General features: G+C 44.7%; 3 protein-coding genes across 3 annotated transcripts in view; all 3 read left to right on the forward strand.

Moving 5' to 3' along the window:
• Positions 1-17,142, forward strand: part of LOC125969552 (dynein heavy chain domain-containing protein 1) — an 18,233-nt gene extending 1,091 nt beyond the window's left edge. The window contains exons 4-45 of the mRNA XM_049721743.2: positions 212-334; positions 417-620; positions 688-798; positions 1,141-1,297; positions 1,423-1,677; positions 1,785-1,925; positions 2,006-2,114; positions 2,231-2,451; positions 2,521-2,764; positions 2,836-2,993; positions 3,104-3,229; positions 3,316-3,592; positions 3,686-3,810; positions 3,886-4,084; positions 4,153-4,244; positions 4,349-4,526; positions 4,603-4,728; positions 4,803-4,900; positions 4,976-7,913; positions 7,991-8,072; positions 8,162-8,321; positions 8,382-8,664; positions 8,732-10,007; positions 10,086-10,173; positions 10,271-10,382; positions 10,457-10,643; positions 10,738-10,840; positions 10,904-11,032; positions 11,130-11,321; positions 11,393-11,812; positions 11,964-12,384; positions 12,475-12,582; positions 13,061-13,237; positions 13,326-13,504; positions 13,598-14,575; positions 14,653-14,821; positions 14,925-15,005; positions 15,112-15,310; positions 15,383-15,474; positions 15,548-15,694; positions 15,761-16,371; positions 16,445-17,142. Coding sequence (XP_049577700.1) covers positions 212-334; positions 417-620; positions 688-798; positions 1,141-1,297; positions 1,423-1,677; positions 1,785-1,925; positions 2,006-2,114; positions 2,231-2,451; positions 2,521-2,764; positions 2,836-2,993; positions 3,104-3,229; positions 3,316-3,592; positions 3,686-3,810; positions 3,886-4,084; positions 4,153-4,244; positions 4,349-4,526; positions 4,603-4,728; positions 4,803-4,900; positions 4,976-7,913; positions 7,991-8,072; positions 8,162-8,321; positions 8,382-8,664; positions 8,732-10,007; positions 10,086-10,173; positions 10,271-10,382; positions 10,457-10,643; positions 10,738-10,840; positions 10,904-11,032; positions 11,130-11,321; positions 11,393-11,812; positions 11,964-12,384; positions 12,475-12,582; positions 13,061-13,237; positions 13,326-13,504; positions 13,598-14,575; positions 14,653-14,821; positions 14,925-15,005; positions 15,112-15,310; positions 15,383-15,474; positions 15,548-15,694; positions 15,761-16,371; positions 16,445-16,825 — 12,457 coding nt within the window. The 3' untranslated portion in view covers positions 16,826-17,142. The remainder of the gene's footprint in view (positions 1-211; positions 335-416; positions 621-687; positions 799-1,140; positions 1,298-1,422; positions 1,678-1,784; positions 1,926-2,005; positions 2,115-2,230; positions 2,452-2,520; positions 2,765-2,835; positions 2,994-3,103; positions 3,230-3,315; positions 3,593-3,685; positions 3,811-3,885; positions 4,085-4,152; positions 4,245-4,348; positions 4,527-4,602; positions 4,729-4,802; positions 4,901-4,975; positions 7,914-7,990; positions 8,073-8,161; positions 8,322-8,381; positions 8,665-8,731; positions 10,008-10,085; positions 10,174-10,270; positions 10,383-10,456; positions 10,644-10,737; positions 10,841-10,903; positions 11,033-11,129; positions 11,322-11,392; positions 11,813-11,963; positions 12,385-12,474; positions 12,583-13,060; positions 13,238-13,325; positions 13,505-13,597; positions 14,576-14,652; positions 14,822-14,924; positions 15,006-15,111; positions 15,311-15,382; positions 15,475-15,547; positions 15,695-15,760; positions 16,372-16,444) is intronic.
• Positions 1-18,132, forward strand: part of LOC125969545 (extracellular serine/threonine protein kinase FAM20C-like) — a 26,076-nt gene extending 7,944 nt beyond the window's left edge. Inside the window, exons 11-13 of the mRNA XM_049721732.1 lie at positions 17,374-17,455; positions 17,533-17,592; positions 17,704-18,132. Of these exons, the coding sequence (XP_049577689.1) occupies positions 17,374-17,455; positions 17,533-17,592; positions 17,704-17,959 (398 nt within the window). The 3' untranslated portion in view covers positions 17,960-18,132. The remainder of the gene's footprint in view (positions 1-17,373; positions 17,456-17,532; positions 17,593-17,703) is intronic.
• On the forward strand, positions 17,744-21,808 carry baiap2l2b (BAR/IMD domain containing adaptor protein 2 like 2b). The gene is made up of 15 exons (XM_049721733.2): positions 17,744-17,875; positions 18,243-18,385; positions 18,463-18,538; positions 18,646-18,732; positions 19,083-19,144; positions 19,250-19,321; positions 19,404-19,493; positions 19,581-19,712; positions 19,927-20,031; positions 20,272-20,374; positions 20,656-20,863; positions 20,938-20,988; positions 21,070-21,379; positions 21,458-21,501; positions 21,565-21,808. Exons 2-15 carry the CDS (start codon positions 18,332-18,334, stop codon positions 21,638-21,640), a joined length of 1,470 nt encoding a protein of 489 aa, XP_049577690.1. The 5' UTR covers positions 17,744-17,875; positions 18,243-18,331; the 3' UTR covers positions 21,641-21,808.
• The last annotated feature ends 112 nt before the right edge of the window (positions 21,809-21,920 follow it).

Here is a 21,920-nt window from a genome sequence, read left to right on the forward strand (position 1 = left end):
TTTTTTTTAGTCTTTGACACCACTTATGTAGCGTATTAAATTTTCAAAAGTCATGTGATCCATTCCCCAAACTTCTTTTCTTATTTCTCTGTATTTTTATGGCATACAATATGAAACTGTTATTTTTCTTTCTGAAAAAGTAAAAAAAAATTGTACATCAATGGTACAGTAACAATAAAGTCATTCTATTTTTTTCTATTTTTTATTTTAGGGCAGCTCTTGTTGAAAAAGTTCCCATTACAGGCATGGAGCTGGTTCAGTTGTTCCTCAAGCAAAGAGACGTGGGAGAACTAAAAGTGTTTTACTTGAAGGAACAAGCGGGTGGCTGGTACAGGTACAGCTTAGCTTCTCTACACCAACTGCTAGCGTACCGACATGCCGCCTAAAATGTGCCTTTGTTGTCGCTTCCTCCTAAGACCCTACGACCTACATGTGGTCCCGGTTGGCGAAGCCGGTTCCGAGCACTACGTCTTCTCCTCCGCTACGGTGCTGCATGTCACACAGTCGGGTTACGGAGGACTGGTCTCTTTGGAAGAGTGGCACAGGGAGTCGGTCCTGTGGACAGCTTTGCAGGCAATCCCCTTCTTTAGGGATTTCACTCTACGAAATGCTGTCACTCTGTAAGTGCGGCACGTGAATGCCTAATGTGGTCGGCGTTGGTATGGATTTATTTGTCTTTTGTTCTAGATGGTATCGAAACGTACGTGAGATTGTTTACAAGCGAAGATTTGAAGTGGTACAGGGACAACTGCTAGCGAACATCCCCCAGTACAGAAACGGCCTCATCCTTTTATCCAGGTCGGTCTCAATCTTTGCGGCAGGTGGCGAAAGGTTTTAGCCTTAACCGCAAGAATTAAAAAAAAAATTAAGATTCATAACTAAAAAAATGCTCCTCAAATGTCGTGTGGCTAAAATTATTGTCGTGAGACATCAGCAAATCAAATAAGCCTGTTTGTTTTTATAATGTTGCTACAGAGGTTACAAGTGATGGCAAAGAAAAATGTGAGGAGACTTTTCATCTTCTATTATCCATGTCCAAATGGGTAACCATTAAAACGGTGTTTTCCTTTAGCGGTTCATCTTCTTAAAATAACATGAACTATTTGGATTACCACTACTAAGAATGTGCTTTTTCTACAGAAGGATAGAGGAGATGAAAGAAACACAGTTGCTACCTCTGGATAAGTCCAAATCGTACACGTTGTTGGAATTTCAGAAAGTTCTAGCAACATGTATGGAAAATACTCGGAGCAGTTTAAAGCAGCTGGCACAATTTCGCATAGGCATCCTGAATAAGGTATTAAAATTTGAAAATATCCAAAAGTCAAATATACTTGGGAGCTCCATATTTTGCCCCCATGCCCCCCCTAGCTCCGGCCATGTTGGAGGAAATAAATTGAGTCTACGTAATGTTCTCTCCAGGCCAAAGAGGAGAGTTACAGGGTCCTCAAAGAGCTTCAGGAGCACCTCCAGTATGCCGACATGCCACATCATTGTTGCAAGCCCATGCATCTCCACCAGGCCCACCTTAATGATCTGCAGAAGGACTTGGCGCACGCAGAGAACGTCCTGCAGAAGCTGGGCAACTTTGCCGCTCTCGTCAATCACATTATTGTGCAGAGTCTTGTCACCGTCGTCCAGCAAAATATGTCGATGTTCCTCCGCGACGTTCTGAAGGTAACGTAAAGCTAAACTAGATCAACCTACTTGAATCATTTTTATGAATTGTACGGAATCGTAGTCCTAAATCCAATATGTAGCCTGAATATTTTTGTCTTCATCAGAGAGAGAATTGTCACAATATCTGCCTCTTCCAAACTGATCTTCGTCTTGGTGCTGATCATCTGACTCTCGACCCACCTTTACATCTCTTCCGAGAAATACTCACTCAGGCGCTTTTAACTGCCGGTGACTCCATAAACCAGGTGACTTCCACGTTTCAAAAAAAATGTAACGCTTTCTGACCTGCAAATTTATAATCGCCTTTGTGACTTCCCTCTGGTAGATGTGTGACTCCTGTGGATTTTTCCTGGAGGTCAGCAGGCCCCTTGATTGTCAGGATGAATCATCTGACTCCAACTACAGTCCATATCCTGTTGACATAGAAACTCAAGGTACTTTTTGAATTAACAAATTGACGCTGATGTGCTTTCTCGCTAAGCTAAGCTAACCAAGTAGTACTTGTAATCTCCAAGTTTCTTCAATTTCTCATTTTGTCATACCTTTCCAGGTGAGCTAAAAGACAATGATGGAATGCCTGGTCTTACGCATTATAGCTGTTGTCAATGGATCAGAGAACAGCGCCCCCAGTGGAAGCTGATGATGATGTCCGTTGAGGGCCACAGAATGCCTGGCTCATATTCTCCTTTATCCAAAGAACAACTCATGTGGTACATTACCATCAATGACGTGGGCAAGCTTATCAACAGAGAACATTCGGAGCTGATGCAGGCAAGCTAAGAAATTAGCGCCGCTGTTACCTAATATGTCTTCTTATTTTTATTTCTACTGTTTGGACAGGCAGCAGAGTCTGAGATCCAACAGATGTTAACATGTTACACATGGTTATTGGATGTCCACGTATTCATCAACCAATGGAGTCAAGCCTCTTTAGAAAAGATGAAGGGTCAACCTGCTTTACTGTATTGCCAACTAATTACCAAGCTAAGAAGGTGGCTTGAAGAAATCCATGCTGCTCCCTCATTCATCTCTACATCCAACCAGCTATTTATTATCCACTACACCCAAATGAAGGAGCTTCTAGGTCTGCTAAATGGCACAGAAATTTGGTGCAAATGTTCCCAAAATGTAATAGCCTAGTTTTTTTTTTTCCAGGGCAGCAATTGAGTTTGATAGAAAATGAAGTACAGGAAGAGTTAGTGAAGCAAATGAAATTATGCACAGAGAGCTTGTTGAAGGACTTGGAGGAAGCTCTCGCTGCTCTCAAGACCGAACCCAAAGACTTGCATGACCTGCCAAAATATGTTGATGTGGTATGGATACCTCCATCTCGATTTCTTTTTTTTTTTTTTACCCGTATATCATCTTCCATTTTTGAGGTGGGGGGGAGTAATGAACATGTTGAACAACAATGTCTCCTCAGGTGTGGAAGTCCGTGAACATGTTGGCGGAAATGCAAACACGTTTGGAGTACAGTCGCACCCTCCAGGAAAGTATTTGCATTCATTATAGAGAGATGACCATCCAGGAACTGACTTTGTCTCAAAAGGTACAAAAAAAAAACTTTTGAAATGATTTTCATCTCATTTTCGCACACACTGTACCTTAATAATTCGCTTGTTCTCCTATATTTAGATGTTCGACACGTGGGATTGCTATTATTCCCACTTGAAGCTTGCAGATAGCACGTTACGTTCTCGCCTTCCCTCTGTGGCTGCTGCACTGGACACGATGTTTCCATGGATGGCTTCCGACTTAAGATGTTTAGTCTCTTACGCTACCTCTGGGCAATTTCTTGATCCACGTCAAAATGCTGACAAGGTGGTTTCCGAATTGAATTATATGACTCTTCGTGTGGAAAAGGCCACCTCCAATCTGGAGCTGTTGTCTAAGACTGGTGAAATATTTGTAGGTGAGAACAATTATTCTATTAATCTAGATTTTAAAATTGTATGTATTTAAAAAAAAAAATCACATCCGCTAATATTGATGTCATTTATTTTAGAAAATCCTGTGGACTTGTCTGATCTGACTGACATTCCTAAACTTACTGCCCGGAAGGAGCTTTGGGAGCTAACAGCTCTTTGCAGACAATCTTTACACCAATGGAACAAGTTCCTCTTCACTGAGGTAAATTTAAAAACTGAACCTCGTTTTGTAATTGAGCCTAATTGGCAATGCTCCTTAAAATCCTCCTTATGGTAGCTTGAATTGTCACAAGCTCAAGAGCAAATCATCCAATGGCAGCAGCAAGTTGCAAAGCTAGCAATCATCATACCCGCCGACGACGCAGTGTTTCGGGAGACGTCCGAAACCATTGACGATTTAAGTTGTCGTCTTAAAATCCTGGCCGGGTTTCGGACCCCGACGATCAAACCCAAACACCGGACCACATTTTTCAGAGGCCAGTACCCCGATTTGCGTTGTTAATCTACTCTAAGATGCTCATCAAGATCTTTTCCACGTTGACAGGTATCGGGTTACGGCAAACCACCGATAAGAATGCAACTCTCGCGCAGCTTATTTTTCAACCGTTTGATCTTCACCGAGAACTGATCAACAAGGTGGGAAAGAAGTTGGTGAAGATTAATTGCATACATAAATACACCGCAAGTTCTCCTTTGGTGCCAGTAATTCTTAAACTCAGTCGAGCAACGTTGCGTTTCAGATATGTAGCGATGCGAAAAAGGAGAATTCCATGGAAAAGAGATTTAAAAAAATTCAACAGGCATGGACGGAACGTATTTTCCTGCCGCATACCTGTACAGGTCCTCGTTGCCATCTTGCTGAGCCACAGGTATCGGCGTCCTCTTCTGACGCCTTATGTGATGCCAGAATTATTATTGGTAAGACTTAATTTAATCATAAAGCACGTAAAGTCATCAAAAGCAGGATTTTTTAAATTTTTTTTACTTTTGCCAGGCCTAGAATTTCTCTTCACTGACCTCGAAAAGGATTTGATGATTTTATCAAACATGCATCAGTCACGGCACAGTGTTGACTTTAGGTCACACGTGGAAGAGTGGTTGCACATACTTCAAGAACTTGGTAAATATTTTCTTCTATAGCTCCTGTATTAAATTTTAAATTGTTGTTATTTCAAAACTCTTCTGTCCATCTAGAGAAGTTGTTGCATTTGTTTGATATCTACCAGCAAGAATGGATCTTCCTAACCAACATATTTCAAGAAAGAACCTTAGCTGTTCAAAGATGGGATTTGGTATGTGCCAAATTTCCATTTTGTCCGAACCCAAAGATCTCCAATTCAATGAAAACCATTTTTTTTTTCTCCCAGCTGGCACAATTCCGATCAATCGATGAGCGTTTCAAGACCATGATAAGGTTCAACTCATCTCACCCCAATGTGTTGAATCTTGTTCGTCCCAAAGCAGGAATGGAAAATCCTCATGGCGCTAACCTCTGCCAAATTCTCCTCAACGATCTGTCCACATTGAATGCTATTGCCAAGCAGATGGCAAACCGTCTCCACGCTCGCTGCAAATTATTCCCCAGACTTTACTTCCTCAGTGAGATGGAAGTAGTGGAACTTCTCTCTTTACAACCAACACCCGTATCTCTGTTACCTTTTGTACGGAAATTCTTCAAAGGGGTTCAGTGGCTGGACACATCTGTCTCGGTGGAACCACAGGATACACCTGACACCCCGACTCGGGTTTTCGGGGTTTTTGGAAACCTCCAGGAGCACATTAGCTTCCTTTCTCCAGTGGAACCGAATCGCAATGTTTTGATTTGGCTGAGTAGGTTTCAGGATCAACTCAAGTTAACCATGGAACATCTCCTAAGTCAGTGTGCTGATGAACGAAAACAACTCGAATGGATCAACCATCAAGACCCGCCGAATAACGACTCTCGTGAACACGTTTCACCTGTGCTTGATATGACGTTGAAATATCCTCTTCAGTGTCTTCTTGTAGCAGAGGAGGTGGTCTGGTGCAGTGAGCTTCATCAAGCTTTCCAGGACTCAAGCAACGTTAAGATAAGTCAGATGAAAGCATTCAACAGTGCACAACTGGAACATTTTTGCCAGGCCACAAGGGATGCAGTCGCAAGGTCGAACGACGACGGAGAACTTTCGAAATACTCAATGACGTGCTTACGTGCTTTGGTGCTCCTTCGAATTAAACATGAGGAGCAACTAACGCAACTCATGCACGTCCAGTGTCAGCCGGCGTTATCTTTCGAGTGGCTGAGTTCTCTCAAGTACTCTATAAGCTCAGAAGATCAGAATCCCAGTGATGGTCCGAAATGTTACGTGGACATTTTGGGCCACAGACTCGCGTATGGTTATGAGTATTTTGGTCCAGAAGACTTTGGAATGGTCCATACTCCCTGCACAGATCGAGTGATATTGGGGCTTCTCCTTGCCGTGAAGAGCTATAGATGTGGATTTGTCAATGGACCTTGGTCTTCAGGGAAGACAAATACCGTGGTTCTTCTAGGCAAAGCATTGGGGAGACATGTTGTGATGCTAAACTGCTCTCCAAATATGAAGGCTGATATTTTTCAAAAGATGCTCCTAGGTGCTCTTTTGACAGGTGCCTGGTTAGTGCTGGACTCTGTGGACTTGTTGCTTCAAAGTGTCCAGGCATCACTGGCACAACACTTTGAGGACATCTACCAGTCGTTTGTCGGATGGTCAAGAAAGAGCAACGAGCGTGGAAAGATGTTTAATCGAGAATTCTCAATGCTATTCTCAGGGATCGGCACTTCTGTCAGCCCCAACTACGCAAGCGTTCTGATTTCATCCTCTGAAATTTCACAAAGTTTGCGATTTTCAACCAGACCTGTGACATTGACCTGTCCCGATAACAGGATCATTGTGGAGATCATGCTGACTTCCTTTGGTTTTAAACAAGCCAAGTGTTTGAGTCAACGTCTGGTATCCCTCATCAGCATCAGCAAGGACTCGCTGTGCCTGCCTCACTTTGTGACACAAAACCCGAGTAGCCATCTTGTCATTCTGCAGAATATCACATCCGCCTCCAAGAAACGATTAAAACGAATCCTCCGAGATGAGAAATTTTCAGGTCGGGCCAGACAGTCCTTTGTATTACGAACGATCCTTAAATCTCCAGAAAACGATCTGAGTGAGGATGAAGAGCAAGCGATTTTCCCTGGATTATTGGAGGAGATAGCTGTTGTCCAAGCGATCCATTCAGTCTTATCACCATTGATGCATGCACCAAAGAAAGTCTCACGCTTCAACTCCATCGTCAAAGAATTGTTTCCTATCGCGTGTCAGTTCCCTTATATTCAAAAATACACTCAAGATGAACCAAACTACCAACTTCAAGAAGCCGTGTCAGAAGAATTAGATCAGCTCCTCTTGCACTCTGACTCTGAAACTATTCGCCAAGCTCTTAGACTCTACCAGACCTTGAGTTTCTCTCATGCAGTTATTCTTCTCGGACCTAGCGGAAGTGGAAAATCAACCTGTTACAATGCTCTGGCAGGAGGCCTCAGTCGCCTCGCAAATAAAACAGAAGACCAAGATGAAAACGTGGATACCACCGAGGCAAAACTACTGAAAGCTGCTTCAGATTGGAGCTTCGTCAACACCGTGGTCTTATTTCCAAACGCCATGTCCCATGAGGAATTATTTGGTGGATTCTGCGATGAATCCGGCTGGCAAGATGGAGCTGTGACCAAGGCGTTGAGAGATTCCGAAAGACGAAATTCTGGAAAATTAGAAATGCGCGAGTCGAGTCATACGACCAAATGGTTGGTAATGGATGGAGAGCCATTTGGAAAACCCTGCTGGCTAGATCACCTAAGCACACTGAGTGATCTTGCAAAGCCATTTTTAAGCCTCCCATCTGGTGAAACGATCATGTCGCCTAAATCACGATTCAAGTTCCTTGTGGAGACCACCGACTTAAGTGACGCGAGCCCCTCTGCGGTGACCCGTTGCAGTCTTATCTACTTTTCCGGCGCCGATGTTTGGAAGTCGGTGTGGAAGAGCGAAATGGATTCTCTCCATTTTGGGTTCACACTGGATCAAGCCACCCTGGAAATGTGGACTCAGCTCTCAGAAGATCTTTTCTCCAGCACTCTCAATTTGTTGAAGAAGAAGAAGATTTGGAATAAAGGTCAAGCCTCAGCGGACGGCTTGGTAGAAATCACATCCTTCGTTCGAATCCTGCGTGCCCTCCTGCATCATTTTACCAGCAAACGGAACAGCAATCAAGCCACGGCACAAAAAGACTCAAAAGGTATTTGCAAATCTACAAATATCCGAATCATTTTACACACACACGTTATTTACTTTTATCAACGATTATTCCAGCAGATAAACCTCCAGATTTTAATATCAATCAAGATCTTTTTCTATTGGCTTACATTTGGGGCTTTGGCGGACATCTTCATCCTCGGTAGGTCATCAATTCATCTTCTTATGACCTTACATTTATAATATGCAAAATCCAAGCGACTTATTTTCTTCGACATTTATTTTTTTCAGACTTTGGCCTCAGTTTGACACCATTGCCCGCCAAGCACTGCTTGACAGTCGATCTCAAATTAAGGTTCCGGACGTAGGAACCGTCTTTGAGTTCTTCTTTAATATCGACAACAAGATCTACTCTAACAATACATTATTAACAAAGTACATCACTCCCAAGGTTAGTTTTGAATGATTTATTATCCATACCTAATTATCAATTATCACCATCTTCACACAGCACTGGAAATATACCTGCCTGCTTTCCGTCATGTTGGAGGCAATTCAGCCGGTGCTGCTGGCAGGAGAACCTGGTTCCGGAAAATCGACCGTCTGCAACACCTTGCTGTGTTTCGATAAGCCGCACATTAAAGTTCCAGCTCGTTCTATGCAGGCTCCCACAGACTTACGCCATTTGCTGTGTGGAATTAGCTTCCAGAAGAGCTGTCAAAAAACCAAGGGGGTCATGGCCAAGCAACCAGGCCTAACGCTTTATGTGGATGACCTCCATGAGACGCCTCGCGGTGAGTCAGTACGCTACCAAATAACTTTAACGTCCTGAATTTTAATCATCATGTTCCTTTTCAAAAGATGTGACTGGGAAGACTTCGAAAATCTTAGAGACTCTACGCCAAAGTATTTCGAAAGGAGGAGTGGTGGCATTTGATTGTGACCGCTTCAAGGTGCTCAGTCCTGGATTCATCAGCTACCTGGCTACCTGTTGTGTCTTTGAGCTGGACAACCCCCACGTTAGCGTAATATCGTCCAGGCTGTCGCGTCTGTTCTCCGTCTTCGCTCTTCCGAGCTCAACCGCGGAGGCGATATTTTCGATTCATTCGCCTCAGCTTAAACTGTGGCTCAGGGACGCACCATTCCTCCCGAGCGTGTCGGACACGATACGTTCCATCATCAACGCGACGGAGAATTTATATGAAGATGTTTGCGACAATTTCCAGCCCACTAAGAAAAATCCTTATTTTTTATTCTCTCACCATGACCTGAAGAAGGTCTTTCAAGGGATGTGCTTATGGCAGCCAGTCCTTCCAAAACCAGAGCCGCTTAACCCGAAGTTCAAATCGAAATGTTCCCCGGTTCCTCAAGAGCCTTTAGCTATGGAGCTCAGCATTCTCCATCTCTGGACGCACGAGTGCATGCGTACATTTGGTGATCGGATGAACTCGGAGGATGGAAGAAGTCAACTGCAGTCACTCATCACCAAAGCGGCAACAACCCACTTTCGAGTGCAATCTAACCCCGATATGGAGGCAACGTTTCTTCAGCGCTTGCTGGAAGCTGTGCCGAACCTTACGTATGGCCCGGAGCTTATTAGAAATCATTTCCCCATGTTCAAGAGTAGCTCATATCAACCACAAAATCTCAGCGTGCTGATAGATCACCTCTTCTCACACTTTGATGTGAAAGACAAAGATGATCTCGATCGCCATTTTGCATTCAAATATGCTGTGCACAGACAAAGGATGTGTCAGATGTTGCATATTTTCAGAGCTCTGCTAATTCCAGGAGGTCACGGATTGCTAATGGCCTCAAGTAGTGGCACAGGACGTAAAACCACCGTTCGTTTAGCAGCTTACGTCTCAGGCTGCCACCTGATGGAGGTACACGCCGGTAACCAAAGTGAATTAAATACCATTTTAAAACGAGCTGGGAATCAAACTCGAGTTCGCCAAATTGAAACCATCATACTGGTCCATGAGAATATCAGCTCCTCTGTTCGAGAAGAACTATTGGTAGCCCTCAGCTCCTACCCGGGGCTCTACACAGACCAGGAGCTGGCCAAGCTTGTTTCAAGAGTGACCGCTGTGTATAAAACGAAAAAATTCCTCTTGGACAGCTGGATTTTCGACAAGTAAGGAACAAGTGTTAGTTTCGAAACTAATTGCCACCTCTGCTTGGATAGTAGTGACAAGGAATCTTTTTTAAACAGGCACTTGTGTCAGAACCTCCGTGACGTGCATGTTTTCATCTTGATGCCTGCCGTCGTATCAGCCAGCCGTGGAAACAACGAAGACAAGGTTTTTGAATCGCTCGCGTTGTATTTGAAGTTCTTGCACGTCTTCGTACGTCACTGTAGATGGGTCCTTTATTAAAAACGGTATTTTTGTCACCTAGGCACAAACCACCAAGGCTCTCAGCCTTTGCTGTGTGGAAATGTACCAGCCTTGGTTGAACCAGTCTTTGGAAGAAGTTGCTATTCAGCACCTGAAAGATATTTGTCAAAACTGTAAGTTAACATTTTGTTTCTGTTAAGCGGCGATGACGATAAAATAACTGCAGATTCCCCCCCCCCTCCCTCAGTGAAACTACAAGGCTCACCAGCTAGCTTGGCCGTAGCAATGGCGGGAATCCACCAGTCTGCATATCAGTACGCTCTGGTCCTTCTAATGACGCAACCTTTTAGTCCTTATACATTTATGGCCTTCATTTCTCATTTTGGTTACATCTGCAAAGTTCTGCAAGATGAATTGGAGAGCCGATCCAACAGGTTTTGATTTTCCAAATATTCACAATTTGTGTTGAGCTTAGCAGTGAGCTTCAAATTTGTTTTCTGATCTATGATGAATATTTGGTTCGTACAGGCTTAACACTGCTCTGTCTCATTTGGACGCATTGGAGAACCTTGCCAGGAAGTACAAACAGGAATTAACGAGAATGCAGGGGATAGTTGCCGAGATACAGAAGGTACACAACTCGAAAAGTACACATTGTATGTCTTTGCAAATATTTTTCTTCTTCTCCTTTCAGCGTGTGGATGAGCTCCTTGGAGCCATAGAGGACCAGAATCATTTGCTTCAAAAAGCTGAAACTAAATGTGCTAAACAGGAGAGGAAAATTCAAATCCTGGGGGACCGGATCGCTGACTCCCAGAAAGAGGTGACGAATCAAATAGATTTGCAACACCTCACTGATGACACAATGCTTTGGTCATAAATGAATTTAGAGATACTGATTCTTTCCCTCTTTTTTTCAGCTGAGTCCATATTTCCAGGCAGCGCTTGATGTGCTCCATAGTCTGGACCCATTAGACCTGGAGGAGGTGCGCCACTATAGAGATCCGCCTGATGGGGTGGTGCTGGTCATGGATGCCGTTCTTTTGCTTTTTGAGCGACCCTTTGGATGGGACAATGCAAAAAGACTCTTTTTACAATGCAATGTGTATAAGGTATCTGACACGGGATCATTTCATTATAATTTAAAGAGGTATTTAAAAAAATTATTTTATTTTTTTCCCAGTGCCTGGTCCATTTTGACTTCTACAGTCTCATCGACGTCCAAATGCTCCAGCTCGCCGAGTTAATTAAAAACCCCATCTTTGTACCGGAATGCATCCGAGAAGTGAGTAAGGCCTGCGAGACTCTATGCCGTTGGATCCTTTCCGTCAACAATTGCGGTACGAAGATATACCAACTGATGGTCAGGAAGCAGCTGGATCTAATGCTTCTAAGGGGGCAAGAGCAACTTGAGCAGATCCAAGACCACATGGAGGGAATAAAACGTTGTCTTAAAGAGCTTGATAATGATCTACAGCCTGTGCTGAAATTGCTGGAGGAGAAATTGCTGCTGCTACGCAAAGCTGAAGCCTTGGAGAGAACCGCTGCTAATGCCGTGGAACTGTTGTCGAAACACGCAAGAGTGTGGAGGGATCGAGCTCGGGTAATTCATGAAGACATCGTTTTTTTATTTGGGCTGATGACATCATTGGGAGACCATGATATCATCACTGATTGGGTTTTCCACATAATGAAAGGTTAAAGGTTATTTGCATGATGAGTACATGTGTCGTCATATTTTTGTTTTCCTTCAGGAAGTACAGCTGCAGAGACAACGATTACCGGGAGACGCCATTTTCCTGGCTGCCATCATCTCCTACTTTGGCCCCTTCTCAGCTGACGTACGCACCGAATTGCTGAGCAAGTGGAGAGTGTTGTACCGCACAGGAATCATCGATCCAAATCCCAGAGATGCCAGAACCTCCCTGTTCACCTCCACCGACGAACCGCCTCAGCTAACCTCGGGATTTCCGGTCGCTCTGTCCGAAACGCTGCAGCCACTTCTGTGTCGGGCGTTGGGTGTGAAAGCGTGGCCGACGCGTGAGAGCGTAACCATCAGATTGGTGTTGAAGCTGTTGCTGTGGGGCTGCAGGAGGAGTTGGGTGAAATATTGGCCTCTACTTGCAGACACCAAGCATCATCTGGAGATCAACTCCAAAAATGGGGTCATTACAGGTTGGAGTCGGTTCTCTATACTCATTCGAGACCATTATGGAATCACCATTTGAAATGATACAGAAGAAACAACACTTTTCTGTTCTGAAGGCGAAACAGGAGACGACGACACTCTGGGGAAAGAATTGGAGTGTGATATCGTGGTTTGCGCTGATGATCCAAAACTAATGTGCAAGTTGGACCTGGCTGCTGAGAAAGGTAACTGGAATCATTACGCGGTATAATTTTGGAATTGGGAATACCCATGAATATTTAGAAATTAAACCAGTATAAAGATTAGAACTCACTATTGGCTGAGCAATTTTATTTTTACAGCACCATTCCTACACAAGAGGAAACCCACGTGCTTGAATGAGGTCAATGCGTAATTAAGATTAAATTAAAATGAAAAAAAAACAAGTATATTTTGAATAACTTCTTGAATTGGATTGATACAGCGGAAAGTTAAGAATGGTAAAATATTTAGCAGTCTCTTCCATTTACAATTTTTTTTTTTAAATGATGTTTAATAATGTACACACACAAATCAAGAAATAAATAAATTAGCATATCGGACATATTGGAGGTGTGGTCCAATGAATCCACCTTTTGAATTTAATTCTGGAATCATTATTTTTAATCATCAATCATTTTTTTGAAAGGCAGCTCACACCTATAAATCTTGTTTTTATTCCAGGCATGAAAATCCTGGTTACTCACATCGAGCGTGTTCCAGTCAGTCCACAGTTTCTCGCAACTTTGGCCCGTCCCGCTGCAAGTTGCCCCCCAGGTTCAAACCAGCCTGCCCAGCAGATAAACCCTGACTTCTGCCTCTTGCTCAGCACCCACTACCCCGCCCGACTGCTCAGTAGCGGTAGGAATCCTCAACTAGAACTTCACCTCTTAGATGAAAATGTGGATTTCAAAAAGCCGGTTCTTGATCGTCCTTTCTTCCTCGTCAGCTATCCATCCATCCATACTGGCTCAGGTGGATGTGGTTGACCTCTCGCCAAGCTCGGATCAGGTCCAGGAACTCATGCTGACGCAGCTATTGCGGTCGGAGTGCAAAGCGTTGATGACTCAACACCTGCGGATACAGAATGACAAGCAGCTAATGCAGAGGAAGCTGGTCACGGAGGAGGTGAGTCGGACAGGCGTTTCCATGACGACACTTTTCCGACCTCATCACATTTTTCTCCTGCGAGAGAGCTGACAGGACGCCATCTTTTTTTAGGACTCTGTGATGGATTCCGTCCTGCAGTCCGACACCACCCGAATGCAAGCCCCCGAGTTCCTCTCGCAATTGGTCAAGGTCCGGGAATCGATGTCTTACGCTCAGACGGAGTTACAGCTGGTGGATGAGAGGCAGGAGTTCCAGGCGCCCTTGCTCGATGCTCCTCAGCAATTAATCAAGCTGGCTTGGCTCTTCTACCAGGCTCTGCAGGAGGTGTCCCGCCTCTCCCCCGCTTATTACTTTCCATTATCTGCCTTCATGGTAGTGATGCAGGAGGTCTTTGCCCAAGAGGCCAGTAAGCTCGTGTCGTACGGCACTGGGACGGTGTTAGGGGGGGTAATACCCGAGATAAGGAACAAGATGGTGGCCAAATTGATGTTCTACTATAGGCCGTGTCTCTTTAGGAGCCACGGTCCAGTTTTCAAGTTGTTGTTAACTCTGGCCGTGATGCAGACCAACCAACTTTGCTCTCAACCGGAGCGGACGGCCTTACTCATGGGATTCGCAGGGATTCCTCCAGCTGCAGGTTCCTCAAAGGATCATTTGATATCCCCTCAGGTTGACTCTGACCTCCTCTGGTTAGAGAAGATTCCAGACTTCACAGGTCTGACTGCTTCTCTGACCTCTTCTCGCGAGGAGTGGCGAGAATACCTGCGCTCACCTTCCTCCGTCATAGCAGGACCACCTCTATGCGACTCTCACTCCCATCTGTCCTTGATCCAGCGGGCTCTTCTCACAAAGACCTTGCAACCTCACTCCACACAAGTGCTAGCGGAGGCCATGGCGGCCCGCCAGTTTCGCCCACCTCGCCATTCAGCACCTCATTGCGCCAACCCTGAGGTTCTTTACAGATTTCTTGTGGAGCATAAGGGACCTATCATCTTAACGTGGCCTCCTCCATCCAAAGATAAGTGGACAAATATTCAGCCTGTCCACTTAGTGAAGCTCTTGGCCTCAATGGCAACAGATACAAAGGAGGTAAGGGATGTCATTTGGATCCATATTGAGATGTTTTTTTTTCTACATTTTTAAAATAATAATTATTTATGGTCCAGGTGAAAGTAATTTCCATCGCAGGACTTTGCGACTGTGACTTCATCCTCTTTTCTTTGGAAAAATCAATCAGAGAAGGTCACTGGTTTGTTTTGAACAATTGTCACCTGCTGGAGCATTGGGATGCTAAAATCGTGGCACGATTCAATCAGCTGTTTTCCCCTTATGGAGGTAAGCAGTTTAAAGACACTTTGCAAACTTTAAACCAGATGTTCACAGTGTTTTTTTTTAAAAATTATTTTATTACACCCTCTGTCTCTTAATTTTCCCGCAGCTACAAAGCACATAAATAGTCCTCATCCAGATTTCAGAGCTTGGTTTCTGACTGAAGAAACTACCCAGACCTTCTTACCCGGTAGGTTTGAAATTGACCCCCCCCCCCCCCTTTGGGGATCTTTATTTTCACCCCATGTCACAAATGTTGTGATAATGAATGTAGTCCTGATGTCGATGGAATCCAGCATCGGTGCGAATGCACGGCCTGCCTCTGGTTTGTGACTGCTCCTGGAACGTGAAGGAAGAGTTGAGCTGCTCCCTGCAATATCTGTCGGGGAGCCCGGCCGACGACAAGGAGCTCCTTCTACGCTGTGCAACCTTCCATTCGGTCTTGCTACAGAGAGAGGCCTACAAATACTCGGGCCAGGCCAGAATCTATAGCTGGTGAGAACTGGAAACGTGTTGTGCTGCATTACTTTTAAATCTTTTTATTTTTTTACTTATTCCTCCATGAAGGAGCCAGTCAGATCTTGTAGCTTTGGTGGATGCCCTCGTTTCTTCAGCCAGTCTGTGCCACGACAAGATTAAAACTTTACAATACATTGCAGGTGATGCACATATTCATTGAATTATTTTTTTTTCAAATGTATTGCATCATTTTGATTTTTTTTAAATTCCTAGTCAACCTTGTGCACGGCGGCCATGTTCTGGACTCTGCGGATTCCGAGGTGGTCCAAAACACTGTAGGAACCTGCTTCAGTGCAACGCCGCCTCAAGCTAGCGGACCGCACACGCTCGCTAATATCATCATCAGCCCTGAGCACGGCGGTAACGTGACGCAGTTTTTCACAATAATCCAGTTTTTGCATGATCGAAAAGAAGTTTTGCCTTTAGATTTTGCCAACCTCCAACGAAAGCTGGACGGACAGCTGCTGCTACGTGCCGAGGACATCAGCGAGCCTCTTCTGTTGGGTTTCAGCGCTGACGTGGAGGTTGAAATCGTCAAAATCAACAGTCGCAATCTGAACAAGATGCTCCAGGCCTCCCAGATTCCTCACGGACTCGCCAGCAGTGCTTTGGCGACCCTACCAGAACTTACCCAGGCCAGAGAGCGTCTGGATGCGCTGCAGGATTACCTCACGCAACAAAACCAAACCCGAGCAAGAAACGCCGGGGACGTTTTCCAGAGTCCGCTTTACGACTTCCTCCTAACCGAGTGGCACGAGCTGAGCGGCTCGGTGTCCTCGCTTGTTTCTCGCCTCCAACAGCCGCTTCGATACATAACGGAGACGTTCCTCTCCCTCCCCACGCTCACCACATTATCGCGTTTACAGAGACGGGCGGAGCTTCTCAGCGCTTACCTGTGGCGCGATAACGATTCGGCACCGCGTGCCGCCTACCGTTTATCTGCTTTCGCCCATGCGAAGGGCTTTCTGGTGGCACTGAGGAGAAAAGCAGCACAAGTAAATCACAAGTACATCAGCGATATCGTTCTCCACCTTGAGGTAATGCTAATTGCCGCTAAAATGCAAACACCATTATTGCTCTCACTGGATCACGTTCTTCTCATCCTTCCAGGTTCGTGACGATCCATTATTCACCCCCCGTCCAAAGGATATGGTGGACTTGTGCGACCTGGAACTAAAAGGAGCATCGTGGGACGAGCACAGGACCGCATTACGAAATTCCCTATCTCCACAATCTTACTCCATGCCTCTCATTTGCATCAAGGCACACGTGAAAGACGCTCACTTTCCACGTCCAAGGAACACCGATGAAGTTTATCATTGTCCCATTTATCTAGAGGACTTGGATACCGGAGACGAGGGACGAGATGATTTTAACATAATCACAACAGTTCCGCTTCCTACCGAGTTAGAACCTTCCTTGTGTAGTTTGCGGAAGGTTCGCCTTGTGAGCAGACTTTTTGAGTCAAGGGCTTCCTGTGAAGATGTCTGAGCACTACCTAGCCAAAAAGTTGGGTCAAATTGGTCCCTTTTTAACCTGGGTTATTTTTAACCCAGCTGTTTTTTTTTTTTAGAATGAAGAAGTGAGTTTTAGGTGGTGAACATAAAATTGCAACTCTCGTTTCCGTGTTGGTGCCATTTTGTTTGAACACAGCAGAAAATTAGTCTTTTTACAGTGGCTAAAGATACAACTGAAATGTTTTTTATTGTACCATGTGATACATTCAAATACGCAGTTGAAATATTTGCTCTTATACATTCATCCATGTTGTTTTTTTTATTAAAAAGGTTGTCTTGTCTTCATGTTAACCGACGGCCATTTTGTTTGATTCATTACAAAGTAGCAGAGACGTCACTGTACATCTTGCCGCTTTGTTCCCTTTGTCGGATCATTCAACAGACCTATTCCAGTTCACAATCGTAATTTTTTTTTCTTCAAAATTCCACAGTTTGTGGCACAATTGTGATTCATTTACTTGTTCAGATTGATGAACGACTCATTTTGAACAATGGCTGTTTAAATTCTGACTCATCTTCTAGGCAACATGGACAGACACCACTACGAAACATTCGAGAAGTTCGGCAATGACACCTTCCTGTTACACCTTGACAACGGCCGGGCGTGAGTGCAGTTTTTTTCCTCAAATGTCTGTCACTGGTTTTCCAAGCAACTAAGTTCTCACTGTGTTGTCAATGCAGATTCGGGCGCCACTCCAAAGACGAGCCGTCCATCTTGGTACCATTAGAGCAGTGTTGCAGGTGTGTGTATGTATAAATATATATATATATATATATATATATATATATATATATATATATATATATATATATATATATATATATATATATTTATATATGTGTGTATTCTAGAATCCGCCGTTCCACCTGGCTTCGACTGCGCCTCCTGTCTCTGCCGCAGTATCGCCTCAGCGATGTCATGCGGGCCTCGCTTTCCCACGATCCCCTGCACGCCGTGGCTCCGCTGCTGACGGAGCCCCACCTTTCGGCCCTCGATCGTCGCTTGAAAACCACACTGGATGCCGTAAGTCGTTGCCTGCAGAAGCAGAGTGAGGACGGGGTCGACGAAGTCATATACGACGACGTCGGCCAACTGGAGGATGTGTGAACTCTTTTAAGCGATCGGAAATGGATGGATGTAATTAGACTGTTTGAGGGGCCCCCTAAATCCTCCTGCATGGGGTCTTCAGCGGTGTAAAGTAACTTTGAAGGCTCCATGTTGCTCTTCCAGATCTTTCCGCCATTTTAATGTGTACAATAAAGCCAGTCGTTTTCCTCGTTGGCCGTCCTCTGCCTCCTTTTCTTTCAGGCATGCTAATCAATAATTCACCCGGCAGCTCATATCAGTGGCTCCCTTTTTCTCTCGACCGCTCGCCCGCTCTAATCCACAGACTGAGCTGAATTTTCATCGCAAGAGGATTCGGTCGAGGACAGGATTTTTTTTTTTCAAGTGCGACTCAGGTGTTCTCAGTTTCGCACCATGTCGGCAACCAGCAGTGACCAGCTACACAAATCCACCTTATCCGTCTATTCCGTGAGTATCAACTCTTTAACACATCTTGGCTTTCAGCTTAAGAGCAGAATTTACACACGTCCATTCTTCTTCTGCAGAACCTGATGGAGCATTTCAACCCGGGTCTTCAGAAGCTCGTCGCTTTGGGAAACGGCTATGTCAAAGCTTTCCAGGGTGTGTGTGTGTGTGCATACATGTAAACCTTTCAGTAATTTGTATTTTGCGGCAATGATCTCAAGAGATTATTTTATACACATATTTTATTTTCTGTGTTTTTACAGCGTTAGCTGTTTCTAGCGAGGCCTACTTCAGCGCCGTAGCCAAGATGGGCGACCAGGCCATTCACACACTATCTTCTCGATCTCTCGGTAAGTTACTGCGATATTCGGCGACGACAACAAAAAGCCTGTCGTGACGGTGCACTTGTGTGATCGCACGAGTGCCTTTTGGTATTTTCCACCAGTGTCACTTTCACTATGGGACCTCTCGCACGTGGTTGGTTGGTTCTGTTAATGAGAGCGCACGTGCTTCTAAGAACTTGAGAAGGTCAGCTTGATGAGCGGTCTTATTGAGTGACACATGCTAAATTATTAATGAGGAGTCTTTTTTTTTTTCCAGTCCTAATCTACTCGTGTCCTCAAGAGCAGTTGAAACATGGTTGGAAGTAATTTGTGTGATTTAATAATAACTTTTCTCAAATGTGTCTGTCCTGTTTCAGGAGATGTCCTGATCCAGTTATCTGAGACACAACGAAGACTCACCGCTGAGATGGAAGGAGTGGTCAGTACACATAATACACGTTGATGCTCTTACATCCATCCTCATGGCACATTTCCACAAACGTGATGATGGAAACAACTGATTCTTTCATTCTCCCTGCTGCAGTTCCGTTGGTTCCAAGTGGAGGTATTACAAGCCATGGAGAAGAACGTCAAGTTGGATGAGGAGTACATCGAGGTGAGGCTGCAAAGGGCCTTTGTGGAACACTGGAAATGTGTTTTGCTGAGGATTGCAGGATTTTTTTTTTGTGCTGCTGCAGGGGAGCCGGCGAGTGTATGAGTTGGAGGTGAGGAACCAGGCAGAGGCTTTGGAGAAGCAGCTAAGACGGGGAGCCTTCAGGGACTCTCTGGTAATGTGGCTTTACATTTTTTTTCGCTGTGCTTTGTGGATAAAGTGAATCCCATTTCCGTGAACACAAATCGTGATGTGCTACTAGGAGAGCAGCGACTATATGCAGTACTTGAAACAGAGCCAGCAGGAGATCCTGAAGGAGGAAGAGAGGCGATATCGTTTCCTGGCTGAGAAACACTGCGGTTTGGCTCAGTCACTCCTCTTCCTTGTTAACAAGGTATAAGCAAACAGAAGTCAACTACAACTTTCTACAAAGCAAAAGTTGCAATAAGCAAGTTAATCGAATGCGTCCCGACAAACCATTTGTCAAAGTCACAAACAAGCAAGGGCAGGGCTTTAATAAGCAAAACTGCTGCAGGCCTTTTTCTGCTTATTGCCGTTTGATCAGGCCGGAATTTAATGAGGTGATCACCTTTCTCATCTGTATTCAGACAGGCATGGCTCTCCAGCATAAAGCAGAAGGATGGAAGGAGAAAGTCAATGAGACCAGAGGTTCCGGATCTCGGACTCCCACTAATTTGGATCAAGAGGCGCAGGTACTGGTTTTTGTCAGTTCAGTCAAGCGAGAAATTTCACGGCACACCAGGAAAACAAAAATTTCACAAAAATAGAAAACACATATTACTAGCTAGAACACAAAGCTATTATTGCAACAGGTGGATATTCAGATTATTCTGGAAAAGCATTTTATAAGTCGGCCTGACAAAGATAGATGAAAAGTATTTTCAGTTAAAAAAAAAAAAACTTATACCAAAGACTCTTTTGCATCCCTACAGCTGCGAGGCTCCGTGAGCTCCCTGCTCCAGACCGTTGCCAGAGATGATGACATGTCCTGGGCCAGGCGCGAGCAACAGGCGCTGGGCAAGGTGCCCTCACGAGGTGGGTTGTCCAGCTCTTTTCGAAACCATTAAACATTCGACAAAATTTCCTTGATCATAACCACAATCAAATGACTTTGCTTAGTGAATACACAAAAAAATAGATCAAAAGATTTGCTCCAAAATCTTGAGCAGGACCATTCTGTTCATTTCCATTGTTGCTGACACAGTAAGTGCGTTGCTGCCCCCTACTGGTTAACAATGGGCGTAAATGTACCCATTTGTAGACCCAATCGAATTTGATTGGTATAGTAATCTTTCTGTTTGCTCCCCAAAACTCAGCACCATCACCCCTCCCCAGCCGCTCTCGCTCGAGCTCAGTGGGGGAATCTCTGGGTCTAACCGGAGGGCGTGCCATGAAGGTCCTGGTGTCTCATCCCGCCTCATCCAACCCCAAGCTGCTGCCTTTCAACCGTGGGGAGACAGTCACGGTGCTGGTCCAGGAACCGCGTAACGGCTGGTTGTACGGCCGCACCGACAGCAGCTTAAGGTACGTTTTTAAAACCCTTGCTGGGACTTTAAAAATTTTGAAGGAGTTGTTTCATTCTTTGTCACCTTCTACAGGCAGGGCTGGTTTCCTGCTGCTTATGTCGGCCCCATTGATGATCTCGACAGGTGATAAATATTATTTGTTATTATTAATTATTTTTATATTATAGATATTATTTTCCATTTAATATTCTTCTAAATTTTCAGTGGCGACTCTCTCCGGAGTAGTAGTATGAACAACCTGCTGGACCCCGGCGACACCCGAAACGACCAATCAGAAAGCAGGAGTTACGGCGATGTCCCTCCGCCGGCAACGCCCAATCGCAGAGCATCTGTAGACTTCCGACTCGTCTCTCCGCTTCCTGAGAAGAAGGCGGAGCAGGTGGTGGAGCCGAAACCCGTTCAGACAAAAATCGTAGCTGAGGTTCCGCCTCCTCCGCCCCCTCCACCAAAGAGCTTGAATCTCCAACGGGAATCTGTGGATTTGAGACCGGTTTCTCCCGCCATCGACACACAGGTACTGGAAGACGGTGAACTCAACAATGCTAAATATCATCTCTGCGACCAAAAGAGATTAAATCTTTTTTTTTTTTAGGCTTTATCACCTAACGGCCCACCTGAGCATCCTCTATTTCCAAGGTAATTCAATTAAAAATGGATTATTTGATAAACACTCACATGAATTTCATGCTCTCATTTCAGAGGCACAAACCCGTTCGCCACCGTGAAGCTTCGCCCCACCAAGACCGATGACCGATCCGCCCCTCGCATCCTTTGATGGGGGGCGGGGGGCAGTCTCGGGGTTTGTAAATGAGCATGAAACATTTAAAAGAATATTTACGCAGTTTTTAGGTGGATTCATTGTTTGGGTGTCACCATCATAATTCAACTCCCGCACCCTCGTGAAACACATTTTGTTTTGTTATTAAAAAAAAAAAATCTCAAATACTTTTCCTGGTTTTCTATTTTGTAAGACATAAAATGTGATTCAGTCAATTATTATACATCCACTTTTCTTATTTCAATGCTGATGGTGTATTTTAATGTTCAACAGGTTT

The sequence above is a fragment of the Syngnathus scovelli genome, chromosome 5 (assembly GCF_024217435.2).
Source record: "Syngnathus scovelli strain Florida chromosome 5, RoL_Ssco_1.2, whole genome shotgun sequence".
Classification (NCBI taxonomy): domain Eukaryota; kingdom Metazoa; phylum Chordata; class Actinopteri; order Syngnathiformes; family Syngnathidae; genus Syngnathus; species Syngnathus scovelli.

Coding starts and splice junctions, on each gene's coding strand:
- baiap2l2b (XM_049721733.2), top strand. CDS start 18,332: ATGTCGGCAACCAGCAGTGACCAGCTACACAAATCCACCTTATCCGTC. Junction 18,386..18,462: donor CCACCTTATCCGTCTATTCC/GTGAGTATCAAC, acceptor CTTCTTCTGCAG/AACCTGATGGAGCATTTCAA. Junction 20,032..20,271: donor ATTTGGATCAAGAGGCGCAG/GTACTGGTTTTT, acceptor GCATCCCTACAG/CTGCGAGGCTCCGTGAGCTC.